The sequence below is a fragment of the Patiria miniata genome, unplaced genomic scaffold (genome assembly GCF_015706575.1).
Source record: "Patiria miniata isolate m_02_andy unplaced genomic scaffold, ASM1570657v1 HiC_scaffold_3, whole genome shotgun sequence".
In the NCBI taxonomy this organism is placed as follows: Eukaryota; Metazoa; Echinodermata; class Asteroidea; order Valvatida; family Asterinidae; genus Patiria; species Patiria miniata.
Window position 1 is genome coordinate 39617539 of NW_024037069.1, and position 15369 is coordinate 39632907.

Sequence of the window (15369 nt, forward strand, 5' to 3'; positions counted from 1 at the left end):
ATCCGTTGACAGAACTTTAAAACGGTGGTTGTGCTTAAAACTCCGTAACTTGAAAAGTACATGAGTGATTTGAATGATTCTTGTACTAAAAGAAAGGTCATGAATTGGGCTTTTATATCCTTGATTTTCAAAGTGCTACATGCAGAACTTAACTAAATCAATAGTCCCAACATGTGGGTTTTGCTTTTTTGACTCACCCTGTACGTAATATCCAAATAGCATTAACCACATAGAAAATTAGGAAAAAAGTGAGCCGTCGCAAAAAGAGACATTTAAGGTGAATGGTTTTTAGCCCAAATTTGGATTTTTTAAAATCTGTCAAATATCAAATACATGTAGTAAGCTTTCTCAAAAAAATATATTGATGTTATATACACCTCAATATTAATATTTGAATATTCAAATATTCGATCAAATCCAAGTTCCAATAATGGAATACTAATTATTCAAAATTGTACAGCACTAGACAATGGAAAGTATACTTTTGGAAGGAAAATATAAACTTGTCTTGTTTGGTTGGTGAGAGGGGGGCGGGGCCGAGAAAGTGGGGTGGGCTTCGAATCAATCGGAAGCTTTTTATGTCCAAAGCAAATCATGAAAATGCCGAAAAACGTGATCTCACACAACGCACGAACTGTAGAGGGCGATTTTGGCCACTGTCGAGAGCCCAATGGATAAGACACCACGCATGCGCGTACTGGTTCATGCGCGTGTGGCCCAAAGTGTGCACAACAAATTTTATATCTGAATGTGCACAAGTCCATAAGCGCCTTCGAATGAGTGCCAGGTGTACAAGCATTATATTCACTGTGTGGACTTCTGAACAAAAGATGTCCACATAAACCAGGTAGCAGCGTCGTTGTGTGGACTTGCCCACGTGCACACAATGTTTCCCCCTCTCTGGAAAACAGGTTTAGAGGAATTTTGGGGTTAGGTTTATCTGTGGCAAAATGAAGAGAAACACTGAAGGGAATCATAGAACAAATTTGGGTTGAAAGTGTTTTCAGTGTGAGTAAAATGATTTTTTTACCAGGTTTTTTTTAACTTCACGAAAACAAAGGAATGTCCACACTAGGTATGTAACGTAAACTTGTGTGTCTTGGCGTTGTTAGCAATGCATTTGAATGTCAGTCCTTCCCAGTGGTCTCCCCCAACTCTGCTTTTGTAACTGATGAGGGGGTACTTGCGCACAGAGCCCATGGGATTTGATGTTCAGGAAGCAGACCATGGACCTAAATTTAAAGCTCCGGATACTGCAGCCTAAGCTGAGAGGCATCCATTGTTTAGGAAATGTCAAAGTTTGCCTCTACACAAGCACACCTGACAAAAGCTCTCATATGGACTGAACTGCATTTACAAGAACAGATATTTTATTTACATATTTGTGTCAATCACCCAGTTAATATAAGTATGAACACTATACATGAATGTACAACGTACCACGGATAAGAACTGCCCACAGGTACATTTAGGGCCTACTATAATGCTTAATATTTCATCAGAGAACCCAAATAGGTCAATTTTAGTTCACCGAACAGTTATCCATGTCAAGCATGTTTATGGCATTACACATTTTTAAGAAAAATATAATGACAGTTTTTCAGTTGTTGGTATTTTTAGACACCATATCAATTCAATATTTGATATCAAGATTGCATTCAGCAGTTAGATTTTACAACTAGGACATAATGAAGCAATGCCACTTGTACTTTCAGATGTAAAATGTAAGCAGTGTTTGTCTGCACAGTAACTGGCACTGCATTGACCACTCGATGACAACATGAAATATTACAATAAAATGTGAATGTTTCTGGCATGTACATGTCCAAGCCACATCAATACACTAAAACTGCATTACGGTACTTGAACTACTTTAAAGATATAGTCCATCATTTGTAATTTGTGCATTTTGTTCGTTTGAAGCAACAAAAGTGTTCAAAATCTAAAGAAGGGTACAGAACAACTAACCTGATGAAGTTTGAGCTCAGCTTCAGCTGTATATTTTGAGATAAACAGCATTCTAGGATCTCAATTTCAAATCAAAAGTTGCTGAATCATGTTTTGAATTGCTTAAATTCAGCGTCCGAGACGCGTTCTCACTGAGCCGATTGTAGCTATACGCGATGTCGCGCACTGATCCGACGAATTATAGCAAGCGCGCACGCGTGTGCGTCGTGCCAATGCTTGCGCGCGCTTCGCCGAATAACAAAACGAACTACTAATTTAAATTTTCCTACGGTGCATCTTAAGACGCACCGTTGGAAAGGCCTTCTTTCGTTGATTACTTCAAAATGACAGCTTGCCAGAAAGAATAATTTCACAGGGAATTTAGTCCCCTTACTATCTTTCAACCAAGTATGTTTTTCAACAATGATTACGCCAGTTACTTTTCGGATGGCTGCAAATGATGGACTATAGCTTTAAACTGGACAAAAATATTGGCCAAAAAAATGACGAATTATATATAACTGAAACATTAACTAAAAAGTTGCAAACATGGTTGCTTATGTACACATAATATTGCCAAAAAATACTGTTACTTTCATTTGCAGAAAACACAAAATAATTCAGGGAGTGTTCGTCACATTATTATACTCATTATTACTATGTAGGGAGATGCTTGAAGCTTGATAGAAAGGGCCTAGAATCGGAGAGCAAATTCACCGGGAAATTTTACTTTTTGAAACTAAGTGAACAGTTGTAGTACTAGCCAAGACTTGTTTATTCGGCCACAAACTTATCCATCATGCCTCGTAAGTGTGCGTGCACGATGGCAATGACATGCAAGTGCCCATTATGTGTCTCTGTTTCACCACACTGAGGATGTATGTACTTGTGAACTTGGATTGTTTTGCAGAGCCTGCGACTATGAAAGAGCAAAACTGGCACTGCTCACGTTAACACAAAATTACACCGACACAGATGATTGTGTTGGAAGCCAGTTGAAAAGTAAAATAAGTAAAACACCAGTCAACGAAAGAATAAAATGCATTATACTTGCTATGCATTATGGTACACACAGCTACTGATGACCAGAAATGTGACCAAGCCTAGTTGGCTGGTCAAGACCAGTAGAGTAGTTTAACCATCATCAACTGACTTGGGTTTGATTAAGGTTAGTCAGCACTCGGCAAGTTGGGGTGCGACTATAGTATACACATATTGACTGGCAATAAGGTCACTAGTGCACGTCTATGCGCCTCGAGGGACTGGGAGTGGCCGAGGGGAATAGGACCCTCTTCTGGTCACTCACAGGCCCGGGGGGCATAGACGTGCACTAGGGACCGAATTATGCCAGTCCATAGTGTTTTATAACTCACCTCTGTCCAAAATATAAAATAAGAAAAGAAAGTTTGCAAGATTTTATTATTGAACTGTTTTAATCCAACAATTAGCTCATAGGCAATTCAACCGTAAGCAATTCAGCAATTAAAGGAACACTTTTAGTTTCCCTAGATTACATTTTGGAGTTTGTATTTTGTCGGAGGGCGCTGTTACCAGTCAAATTTTTTTGAGTATAGTGCCCGATCAGGCACTATACTCTGGAAATTACGTGCGCGCAATGTCTCGACGCGCGGCTAGTTCACACTGACACAAGTTTCATACACTAGCCTATATCAGTGAATCACACGTGACCGCGTTTCAGCCAACCAGGATAAAGAACAAGCGAGAGGTGTGTTAGAAATAACCATAGTTTGACTAAGCTCCCTCGAACGAAGGATGGTTGGGACTATTCTAGTCAACTATTTGGAACTCGAGCACTAGGGCACGTTTGCATCACTGGTTACCAATAGCTGTACGCATCATAAATCACAAATCAACTACTAGTTAACCGATGGTCCTTGCCTGAAATTGCTCCATGGTTTACTACAAATAGTGATAAAAGTTGTGAAGGCTTGTTCAGAATTCACTAACTGGGGGGCATCGATTTATCATCTTCCCCCGTGTCTGGTGCAGGCCTCTTCTTCAAGGGTACGTCACTGAGCTGGTGGGTGGCCATGCTGAGGTCCGTCTGCGTGCTCTTGGTCACCACGTCCACCTCGCCCCTGGAGTGCGAATCCAGCAGCCACAGCAGGTTGTCTTCAAGGAACGCCCTCATGCCTGGGGGGAAATCCAGGACTTCGATGACGTTGTGTTCGGTGGGGACGGCGCGTCGCAGGGTCCGGCAGCACCAGAATTGGAGGGAGGAGGGGAAGGACCGGGCCGTCTGGAGGCACATGCTGGACCGGGCGGCCGTGGAGCTGATCATGGGGTGCCAGGCTTTGCCCAGAAGGCCCTTGGTGGCAACACCTGCGTAGAGGAACATGAAAGTTAACATGTAGTTAAGCCCATCACAAGTCAAATCACAAGTATATGACAAGTCTAAGGACAAGTGCATCGCAAGTCAAATCACAAGTCAAACACAAACACAGTCACAAGTAACAAAGGAAGAATGGACAAAGCAAAAGTTCATTTGAAAGTTTGACTTGAAACTGGATGACTTGGGATTGCCTTGTGAGGACTTGTGAGGACATGATTACAATTCCAAATTTCAATCAAACAATAACATGTGTGTCTTACAGAGTAATGAGGAAAAAACCCACAATTTTAAACTTTTCCAATTTTTTCAATAAATAAAGTAAATTACAAACCAAGTTAAAGCAAGCTTCATCCGTGTCCATTAAATGCAATGCATCGAGTTCATTGAATTTGTCCACCATCTTAATTCAGTACCATACAATTTTGTTGATGTATATAATGCCAAAAAAAAAAATATTCGGTCTCTGGTCAGATCATAGTTCCGGAATTGACGCGGCCACGTGCCTTTTTTTTTTTTTTTTGCTTTTTTTTTTTTTTTCTTCAAGCTTGGATTGTACAGTCAAGGTGGGGTACTATTTTGCTTTTTTGGTGTCCTCATGTACATTGGTGGCCTCCATAATTTGCCTTGGTGCTTTCGATCATTTGCCTTGGTGCAATTTCCCATTCCTTGGTGCTCTTTGGTAAAAAAAATTGAGGAGGTGCGGAAATAGAGGAGGTGCGCTGTTGGAGCTACCGCGGAACATTTTGAAAAAAAAAAGATCGACGCGCATGATTAAAATCGACGCGCGCGCTGACCAGAGACCGACTTATTTTTTTTTTTGGCCTAAACAACACTTTTTTATCCCTCCTATGCAAACATACATTCTGTGCCAAGTTGTCCTTGCAGTCAAAATCAATCACGTGACTGTTTTCAACAGGTAAGAGCTCCCAGCCTACATAAAGCAGTCTGGCTGTGACTGTTTGTGTAACTTGATACAGCTTTGCTTTGACTGTGTGTAATTGATAAGCCAGCTGTGCGAACAACTTGCCTGCTTCGTCTGTTCATGGTCTGTTGACTGAGTTTGACTAGTCACAGTGCTTGCTTGACATATGATCTGACTGCTGGTGACTAGTATGTGTTAAATGTATAGTAAGGCAGGCGGATGGACATTTTGACTGTCTGTGACTGTTTAAATAGCAGGAGGGTAACTTGTGAAAACAAAATATCTACAATATTCGATCTGATCTCACCTAGGCATTTGCCGTTCTTGTAATATGTCAGGGTCCCAAACCACATGTCGAGGTGTACGCCTATGACCGTTCCCTGGCCAAACTTACTGCAGTAGGCTTTTCCCTGGCCCCCTCCTTGGTAGAATCGGCCTGTGTATGACAGGCCGCAACTCTCTGAGTTTGGGTCGCTGCCCAGCATGTTGCAGAAGGTGTGGCTGTACTGGGTCAAGTCGATCTGTCTGGTGCCTATGCCAACCATCTGCGGGTTCAACAGACAATAAATGATTGTAAAAGCTATATAAATGTATTTGGGGGAACAACACACAACACACTGTACACGACCAAGGACATGGAACAAAAAGGTACCCAAGAAAACAGTAACGTGAGGACCTTGGCCAAATGTCATGCTCTGCTTACTATTAGCAGAAAATTCTATGATTACGGTTAGCATATTTCAAAGGTTAATGAGGCGTTTTGGCTTCTGCGTAGGCATACAAAAACTAAGGATTCTGTGCTTAGGCCAACAAAAAAAAGTCTCCGGTTTCTGGTATGGAGCTTGCCCCAGAAGTGGTGCGGCGACGCGGCTTTTTTTTTTTACTTTTTTTTTCTTCAAAGGTCGGCTGATGACTGCAAATGGTGACTAAATTTAGTGCAAAATGTATTGGAGCCCAGAGAGGCATCATAAAGCTTATACTCGATCGTAACCCCATCTAAAAACATGTTAAAATTGTGCAGCAGCAGGATTCCAGTCAAACCAGTGAGTTTGGCGGTTTTGAGACATTATTTTACATTGAAAAAAAAAACTTTTTTATTTTGCCGATGCGCATGGCTACAGCGACGCGCGCACATACCAGAAACCTGAGACTTTTTTTTTTGCCTTACACGGTTAGCACAGACTTTTCTGCTAGCGCTGTTAGAACAGAATGGTGATCGTAAGCCCGGAATTCTGTGGTTAGCAGCACCGTGAAATTTAGCCCCAAGTCCTTAGTAGTTTTCATGTACAAACCTTATGGGGCATATCAAGAAAAAGATATTATACATTTATGTCCAAACCATGGGAAAACAAGGAAACAGTACAGGTCCTTGGTATTTGGTCATTTACAGGGTGAGTAAAAAAACCCAAAAAACCCAAATGTTGGGACCATTGTTTTAGTGAAGTTCTGCATGTAGCACTTTCAAAATCTAGGATATGAAAGCCCAATTCATAAGCTTTCGTTTTAGTACAAAAATCATTCAAATCACTCATGTACTTTTCAAGTTACGGAATTTTAAACACAACCGCTGTTATAAAATTCTGTCCACGGATCACAACAAAATGGTGTGCGATCTTTCAGCAAAACGAAAACAATTCACACACATCCCCATGTGATTTGTTTTCGTTTTGCTGAAAGAACACTGACTTTTTGGGGATCTGTGGAAAGAACCTTAAAACGGTGGTTGTGTTTAAAATTCGATAACTTGAAAAGTACTTGAGTGATTTGAATGATTCTTGTACTAAAAGAAAGCTTATAAAATTGGGCTTTCATATTCTATATTTTGAAAGTGCTACATGCAGAACTTCAATAAAACAATAGTCCCGACATTTCAAATTTATTGTATTTCAAATGGCTTATTACCATTGCTGTTCCATAGACGGGCGAGTCCATCTTGATCTCCCAGAAATGCTGGCCCTGTGACATAGGCTGCGTGCCCCGCGCCGCCGCAGTGCCACAGCTGTAGTCCTGATGAAAGAACACTTGCGCCCCGCTGTTGCCCAAGACGTGAACGCATGCATCCGATGTCTCCTCCTCATTCCAAAGCCAGTCTAGTTCTCCTTGAAGACGACACAACAAGAAACCAAAGAAATGTTATTTAGGCTTCGCATTTCAGCTGGAAATTTGTTAAACTTTATACACTCAAACTTTTGATTAACCCTTCTATGGAAACATGCAGTGTCAGCCTGGTTATTGCGATTGGTCAAGACCCCCATTGGTTTGTACACAGTAGGCCAGGAGGTGAGATACAAACATGTTGACCATTAGGGGCCTCTTAAACAGTGGGAGGGTTTAAAAGGAAGTCTTTTATACTAAAATGCTACAGTGAAAGAACAAATTTGCAGCTTGAAATAGAAAAGAGAAGATAACCTGAACAGAAAAAGAAATAATAATTATATTATTGATAACAATAATGTGTTAAAATACTTAAACCCTAGATCTCATGTTATGAAGATAATAAAAAGCTGAATTGCATGTTTTAACCACATGATCTTTCAAGTTTCATAGATTAACATCAAACCACGCTCCAAAGTTCCAGGCGAGAGATTGCCTACGAGTGGTTTGGCAGATGACTGATCCCCCAACCTGTATCCTGTCTATCTTAACCTTAGCCTACTGCTGACGATAATCAATAACCAGGAATTCAGATTGGCTATCATTTAAGAATAACCCACTTGCAGCATGTGCAGACATCCAAGTGCGTACATCCTTAATACATGATTCCATGACAGAGAAAGCTGACTCTTGTCTCTTAACTACATCAGGTGAGAATGAAATATACAACTATGTGCCATCCGCATAACAAAGAAGGTGATGAGCTTTTAAAATGTCAAACAACTCACTAGTATGATACGTAAAATAAATTACCATGACCCAAACAGGAACTTTGTGGAACACCCCCTGTCAAGGTTGTGTTTATCAGACAATTTACTGTTGAGCAAAACACATTGATATCTTCCACACAAACATGACCTGAACCATTGGAGTACATTGCCATCGAATCTGAACTTTGTTCTTTATAATGTGTCCAAAAGGAGATTGTGATCCAATGTGTCAAAAGCAGAGCTTAGGTCGAGCAAAACCAGCAAGGTAACCTGCTTGTTGTTGCATGGCCAATAACAGATAGTTTTTCACTCTCAATAATGCCATTATATGCGGAACTTACGATACACTGACTGAAATGTAGGAAAATGATCATAAATGAAAAGTAAGGTGTGATTGTAACTGGTCGCAAACAGTTTTTTTTTCAAGCATCTTTGAAATGAACTGTAAAGTGCTGACTGAACGATACTTTTCGACCTTGGCCTTCAACCCTGTCCTTTTTTAGGTGAGGAAGCACAACTGCCGACTTCCAAAGTTTTGGAAAACAACCTGATTCTAAGGAGGCATTCATGATCCGGGAAACGAAAGGTAAATAAAACATCCAAATTATCAACCAACAAATAAGTTGGAATTGGATCCTACAAACACGATTTCTTGGAAGAACCAATAATAAGTTTCCTCACATAATCCTTGGTGAGAAGATCAAAATGGATAAAACATGGGAAGGCAAATGTGTTAACAGATATGTGTTGACACCAACAGCTGAATTGATCGATGCTGGTCAATTTAGAGCAAATGGACTTAACTTTATATGTAAAAAATGAGCCCATGTTGTTGGCAAGTTCAAAATCGTCAAGATGCAGAGGAAGCACTAAAGAGCGAATGTTAAACACGGATGTGCAAGCCTGAATTTAAAAATACAAAGCTGTACTCGGCGGATCTAGAGTGGGGTTTGGGGTTGCAAACTGCCTCGTTCAGCTGCTCCGTTGCATGCCTTTGCTCAACCCCTTCCTGAAAGTAAGATCCGTCCCTGCTGTACAAAATACTTTACTATTGAAAACATTTGGGGAAGAATTTCATACATGGACATCACTAGATTTTCTCTGCAATGACCTATCAGCCATCAGAAAGCGATAACATGTCCTAAAAAGTCAAATTTAGCAGGAAAAATATTGAAGCATTTACTGAGAAAACACTTGGAATTTTTCAGACCAGTCTCATAGGGTTTGTGCAGAGGGTGTCAAGTGACGTCCAGGTATGGAACTCTTTCCAAAATGTGTTCACATTTCGAAATTCAAGAAAACAGTACCATCTATGTGTATTTACTCACTTTGTTTTTGAACTTTGCATGACAAAACAATGGGGATGTGAATGTAATAATCACCGATAACACCATCCGTTTGGACTGGACATGTACACGTACATAATGTACACAGAGTAACACAACTATTTTGTGTGTTGGACAGCAGATCTGGCTCTCTTCCAACTCTTCCAACATCGCTACTGTCTCTAGCTCCCACTGTCACATGGATACACGTTCTCAATATCCTGATGATCTGCTCATTTGTTTGACTCACAAACGCTTGTAACTTATCATGGATGCCCATCTTTTTTCACGATTAGAACTTACATGTATGTCCAAACAGTGAGATTTCAGCATTATAGTAGTAGATAAACAGCACTTTTCTCCTAACACTTGTTGCCAAAGAAATACCAGGCACCTTTATACATATATGCAGGTGGTATTAGGTTAAGTACACACATCCTGTATACAAGTGCTGCACAATAAACAGCCGTTTCCTCATTGTTACATAATATTTACATTCCCTATCAGTATCAAGACCTTTTCTAGTAAGGAGTTGGATTTTGTCCTTGTTGAGCATAATATTTCATACCATACAGCAAAAAAACTATGGTTTTATCAAGGGGTACATTTAGGCCAAGTTACAAAAATAAACCAATTTCTTGTCGTCCCCCCCCCCCCACTTCTGTTTTTCATGCCCGCCCCCATTTTAATTTTTTTTTAAAATGTCCATTTTTAAAAATGTCTGTTTAATCTGTTTCCAACAAAATTGTTGCTATGCATATTCTTGGAGGAAGGAAGTTCAGAAGGGTTGCTGCTCCTTTGGACTCAATGTTGTATTCAGGAAAAGACTAAGACTAGTAAGAGTCGAGAAAATGGGAAAATCCATGTGACATCTTGGGATATCCCCAATCTTGAAAAAAACAACCACTCGCTTCCTTCATTGGTTTAAAAATCCTGGACGAGAAACTTGTTTTTTGCTCGGCCTTATGTATATATTCTTTGATCTCACATGAATTTCTGCTTACATGATGATGATCACTTCTCAGCCAAAAGAAATTTCACCATCTACATGTTACTAGTTAACCATGTTGAAGGTTGATCTTTTTGATTTTAAACATTGATTTTAGAGTTCAGTTAAAAGCAACACCTAACTGAAGCCATCAGTTCTACCGGTAGATGTTTTTACCTTAAATGTACATGTAGGCTGGTCGCCCCCCCCCCACCCTTTAGGTAAACCTTTGAACCTACCGGTATTATTATTAAACGTTGTTGGTGAACATGTAACCAATATACTCAAGAGTTCAAATACTGTGTATTTAAACTTTTAAGGATTGAGGTGATGGGTTTGAAGTCTATTTCTGTAGTAGTCCTGTGTTCGTGAATTATGTGTTTTGGGTTGTTTTCGTTTTTCTTTTGTTATCATTAATTAGCAGGCTTCTATCTTTATCTCAATAGTTTCTTGGGTATAATTATTTATGCCAGGTCTGCATATTGTTGATTTCACATTCAGTTACACATTTCAGCAATTTGTTTCACTTGTATAATTAGTGTAAATTCACATTTTGTTCATGCTATAATTGAGTAAACCTTTTGTCCTTCCGTTACCGTCCTTCCGTTACCAAATTATAATCTGCTTAAAATGTTGTAATTATATTACCGAAACACTTAAAGTCAAATGAAAGGCGGTATACATGTAGTATAGATAAAGCTTCAGGGATTCCATTTCTTACCTTTAAAATATAATTGCCCCATAAAATTCACAGAGTTTACGCAAAATGCGAGTAAGTTGGAAAACCCTTGTCCGTTTTACCGTCCTTCCGTTACCGACCTCATTAATATTCATAATTCATAAACGGGAGGCATTCATGCCCCCCAAAAGTGTGGAAATTGAAGGTAGCATTATAGCAATACAATTGTGACATTTGTTTGCTGTAACTATGAACAGTGTCTGTGATACACACATTTGAAATTTTGTTTAATGAGTGAAAACATCCTTCCGTTACCGTGGAATTGCCCCAAAGGTATTTAAAATATATTGTTTACAAATAATTTTACAATGTGTAACTGTAAAATGATAAAATGTAATCAGTTATTTAGATATTGTCAATCAATTCAATCAATTCAATTCACTTTATTTTCCACATAAAAAAAGACGATCAGAGTTAAATGTATGCAAAATATGTGGATGGGGATCCCTAAAAAGCAATGCTTGTCGAGTAGAGATCCCCAGTTACAATCATACAAAAATATTACAAGTTACACACACAAACTAAACATAAGGACATAACACCAGACATGAATATTCGAATAACATGCAGCTGCAACCCCGTGAAAAAAAAAAAATTAAGTACTTAAATATTTTTCCAATAATTTATTTTTGTATTTGTGCTTAAAGAGTGAGAGACTGGAGATATTTTTAGGGAAAAAACTGCAATTGTCATAAACGTATGGACAGCAAATGAAATAACACCTAATTAAATGTACATGTATGTACATTGTCAAGGATTAGAAAACTGTAGTAGAAATACTGCGTACAAGTTACATTAAAAATTTAAAATAATAATAAAAATTTAAGGAAATACTCACTTAAAATACAGCTTTTACATGTAGTGTTTTTAGACTTCTGTTTTGACACCCATTTCCTGACCACATGTCCATCATCTACAGAACTACAAGAGGTCTCCTCCTTTCTCCCCTCATCATCATGTTCATCGTCAACAGTTACTATGGCAACGAATTGGGGATCATGAGGCAAGGCTGGGCATTCGGGAGGAGACATTCTGATTTCCCCTCTAGTTGCAGTGTCTTTCATTTTGTCTTTTGAGTCCGAAATATCGCCAGTTCTTCGGTGGGTTTCCTGCGGCTTCGCTAAAGCTGTAAGTGAGCATTCACTAGAATCACGCACTTCAGTCATGTCACTGTCAGTCTGCTCTTGAGACAGACCGTAATCTCCAGTTGCCGTCGACGAGGACATTGCGCCACGGGGCGGCGGCAGTGCAGCTGACCCGGATACGCTGCTTGACGCGGAACCCGTACCCGACTGCTGTCGAGCTCGCTTCGGTCGTGATGGGTGATCCGTGTCAGTTAAATCCGAAGATCGTGGAGACCCCTCTCTAGTTCTGCTACCTTTCTTGGCATGATTCGTCATCCTGCTCTGCTATAGAAAACTATGCGATGGAAGGTTCCTGTATTCGGTTCAAATTGGTCAAATTTAGGCGATTCGGAACTTCGGGTTTCTTTGCAGCGACGTAAACATGATTAGGAAACAACTACGCCCTCTAGCGATCAAAAAGAATGTTGCCAATCTGTAATTTCGTGTGTGCAAGGCATGCTGTTGATTATGTCTGTGGTCAGCACATCATAGACATAATTATTGTTACCGTATTTTGTTCTTAAGTAACAATGAGCATTTAAGTTTGGTCAGCAGTATTTTCTGTCAATTTTACAATAATGCTGTTCAAATTAGCTTTTTTATGTGATTTTTTCCATAAACTTTTACCGTCCCTTTTGGATTTGTAAATTGTATTTTGGAAATGAAAAGACTTTTTTCCCCGAGATAAAAGTGAATTAAAATATTTAGTGACAGGTGTCCCACATTAATTGATTTTGGCAAGCATTTTCTTGATATGGCGTCGGACCCTTCATTCCAAGAAATGAACTCCGCGGTGGAATTAAGGCCGGGAAAGCAGGCCATGAACTTCCTCATTGTTCCAACTTGATGATTAAAAATGTAACCCTTCATCCCTGCTGGACTTTCCCGGGTATATCCCCAAGACCGACTGACATTACGTCACCCACCTTCAGGCGCGGTTCTAGGGGGGGGGGGGGGGGCTTTGGCTTTGGCTTTAACCCATACAAAAAATGGCAACAGCAAATGTTAGAAGGTGACGTCACGTGCTAACGGTTCCCCCATCACCTATTTATTTTCGTGGGCCTAAGTCCGGAGAAAAAAACTTACGCGGTCTACATTTCAGCACGCCTCCTCCCTGCAAAAATATCTGGATCCACCCTAGGGCCCTGCTAGCCCCCCCCCCCTAAAATATAGGCTCTAGAACCGTGGTTGCCTACCTCATTTTTTGACATCACACACTCTTGCTTTTACTGAATGATGGGTGAATTCATAAATTTACTTATATTTCACATGTAGTTAATACTGCATTGTTTGTCCTTTTTAAATTTTTTATTAAATAACTATTATTTAGTACAAATCTAAACAATTAATGCGGTCTGACGTTTTGATCTGAAAAAGATCTGCTTCAGAGGCAAAATGGTAAGTTAAATATTATTTAGTACATAGTCCCTACAAGCATGTCCTAATTCCTTCCTCATTCTGAGTCGTCAAGGCAACACCGGGGAATGCTGGACTCGACGGTACAGTGACAAACGCTGAGGTACAGGTTAAAGTTTCTGCATTCAGTAAGTCGAACTAACAATGCCCAGACTTTGATTTTGCCCGGCCCCCACCCGTTTCGGCTGACCGTCAAGAGCTTGGATACGCCGTTTGGGGGTCTAGGGGTGTGGCATGGTCGTGCCGGCCATCCCCCAACCCTACTATACTTAAAGTATAATGCTTCTCAGTAGTTTCATATGACGTTGGTGTGCCATTTGCCGAAATTATATAGACGGAAAGAAGGCAATTCCTTCTCTTTCCTTCCAACTGGCACAGCAGCGCCACTACTGACGAGCATGGGCGTCAATCGGTGGGAGACGGGGGGGGGGGGGGGGGGACAACCCCCCACACTTTTTAAAGTGGGGGGGGGATCATATCGTTTGTCCCCCTCCCCCACTTTTTCGTCCCCGAATAAATATTGCAGCCTTTATAATGATTCTATAGCTCAGAATAGCTGATTCAATGATTCCAAACTCGAAAATGATGTTTAAAAGATGATCTTTCAGTTTAGAAGATGATCTTAGTAGTCAGTGCCGCCTCAGATTGCACCACAGCACAATTTTTGGGGCCCCCAACCAACCCCACGCCGTTAGGGCTTCGCTCTCGCATTTAGTACTCAAGGTATAACCCCTCCCCCCACCGTTGAGAAGTGAAAATTGACGCCCTTGCTAACAAAAAGCGTATAATATATGGCACGGCCACACCTAATTGAACTCTCCCAGCGACGTAAATCCAGCTTTTGATGTCAGTGGGCAGGGCCGGGGGGGGGGGGGGGTTACAAAATCAAAAGTCTTAGCGGCTTATTCAACATTTGATGTGAGGGGGGGGGGGGGGGGTTTGCAAAAATCTACCTTTTGTCATTTTCTGTTGCTGACAAGCTGACACATTGTTATGTTTTTTTTGGCTTTATTTATTCGTCGTTCATGCCAGACCTCTCTTTATAAACAAAAATAAAACATCATCCGCTGAGGGGGAGTTTCCCCCCTCAGTCCCGCCGGCTTCCGGATAGCCTACGCCAATGATCCTCCCCATTGAACTCAGAATTTGTGGAGCAGCCTGGAAAAAAATTAGTACTGGCAAAAACCTGTCAGCTTTCCCATTACCAATGGTGACTCGCGCCTGCTCTAAATTCCTTCTTATTCCTCCATGATTTTACATAATATTTACATTTTTGGTTCAGGACATAATATCCTCATTAATTTGATTAAATTTTGAATATATTTTGGAGACAATAATGGTCGGCGGAAGTGGGGCCCTTATTTTTGAATAGTTGCAATAATCCCCCTCCTGGCCGCCCGGCCCAGCCCCCCCCCATTTTTTTTTATGACGGAGACTGACATCCGATTCCCCCGCCCCCGTTTCGTAACATCTAAATCAAGAACAATTTTTGAAAAAAAGCCAGTTTCTCCAAGGCTGGTCGGCTGCCAGCGTTGTAAAAATAAAATGTCAGCACACCAGGAGCCACGATTTTACAGGATGCTTTAGATTGTCATTCCATAACAATTCAGTAAGGTATTTCGTGATAATTTGATCATTTCGTTTTTTGATGTTTGCAAATGTTGTATTTTCCCTTTAATATTGGGGCCACT

The 15369-nt window shown here is 40.4% G+C and overlaps 1 protein-coding gene across 2 annotated transcripts; it reads right to left on the bottom strand.

The window, feature by feature from the left end:
• Positions 1-2383: 2383 nt before the first annotated feature.
• LOC119736400 (SPRY domain-containing SOCS box protein 3-like) lies at positions 2384-12680 on the bottom strand. Of its 2 annotated transcripts, none has more exons than XM_038210420.1 (4): positions 9415-9808; positions 7125-7321; positions 5530-5767; positions 2384-4290 (listed from the first exon to the last, which is right to left on the bottom strand). In XM_038210420.1, exons 1-4 carry the CDS (start codon positions 9689-9691, stop codon positions 3911-3913), a joined length of 1092 nt encoding a protein of 363 aa, XP_038066348.1. In that variant the 5' UTR covers positions 9692-9808; the 3' UTR covers positions 2384-3910. The 2 variants fall into 2 exon arrangements, with proteins under 2 accessions (XP_038066348.1, XP_038066346.1); XM_038210418.1 differs by lacking the exon at positions 9415-9808 and adding an exon at positions 11977-12680 and having other exon boundaries at positions 2388-4290.
• Between the last annotated feature and the right edge of the window lie 2689 nt (positions 12681-15369).

Coding starts and splice junctions, on each gene's coding strand:
- LOC119736400 (XM_038210418.1), bottom strand. CDS start 12,538: ATGACGAATCATGCCAAGAAAGGTAGCAGAACTAGAGAGGGGTCTCCA. Junction 7,322..11,976: donor ATGTAAAAGCTGTATTTTAA/GTGAGTATTTCC, acceptor GTCGTCTTCAAG/GAGAACTAGACTGGCTTTGG. Junction 5,768..7,124: donor CCGTCTATGGAACAGCAATG/GTAATAAGCCAT, acceptor TTGAACCCGCAG/ATGGTTGGCATAGGCACCAG.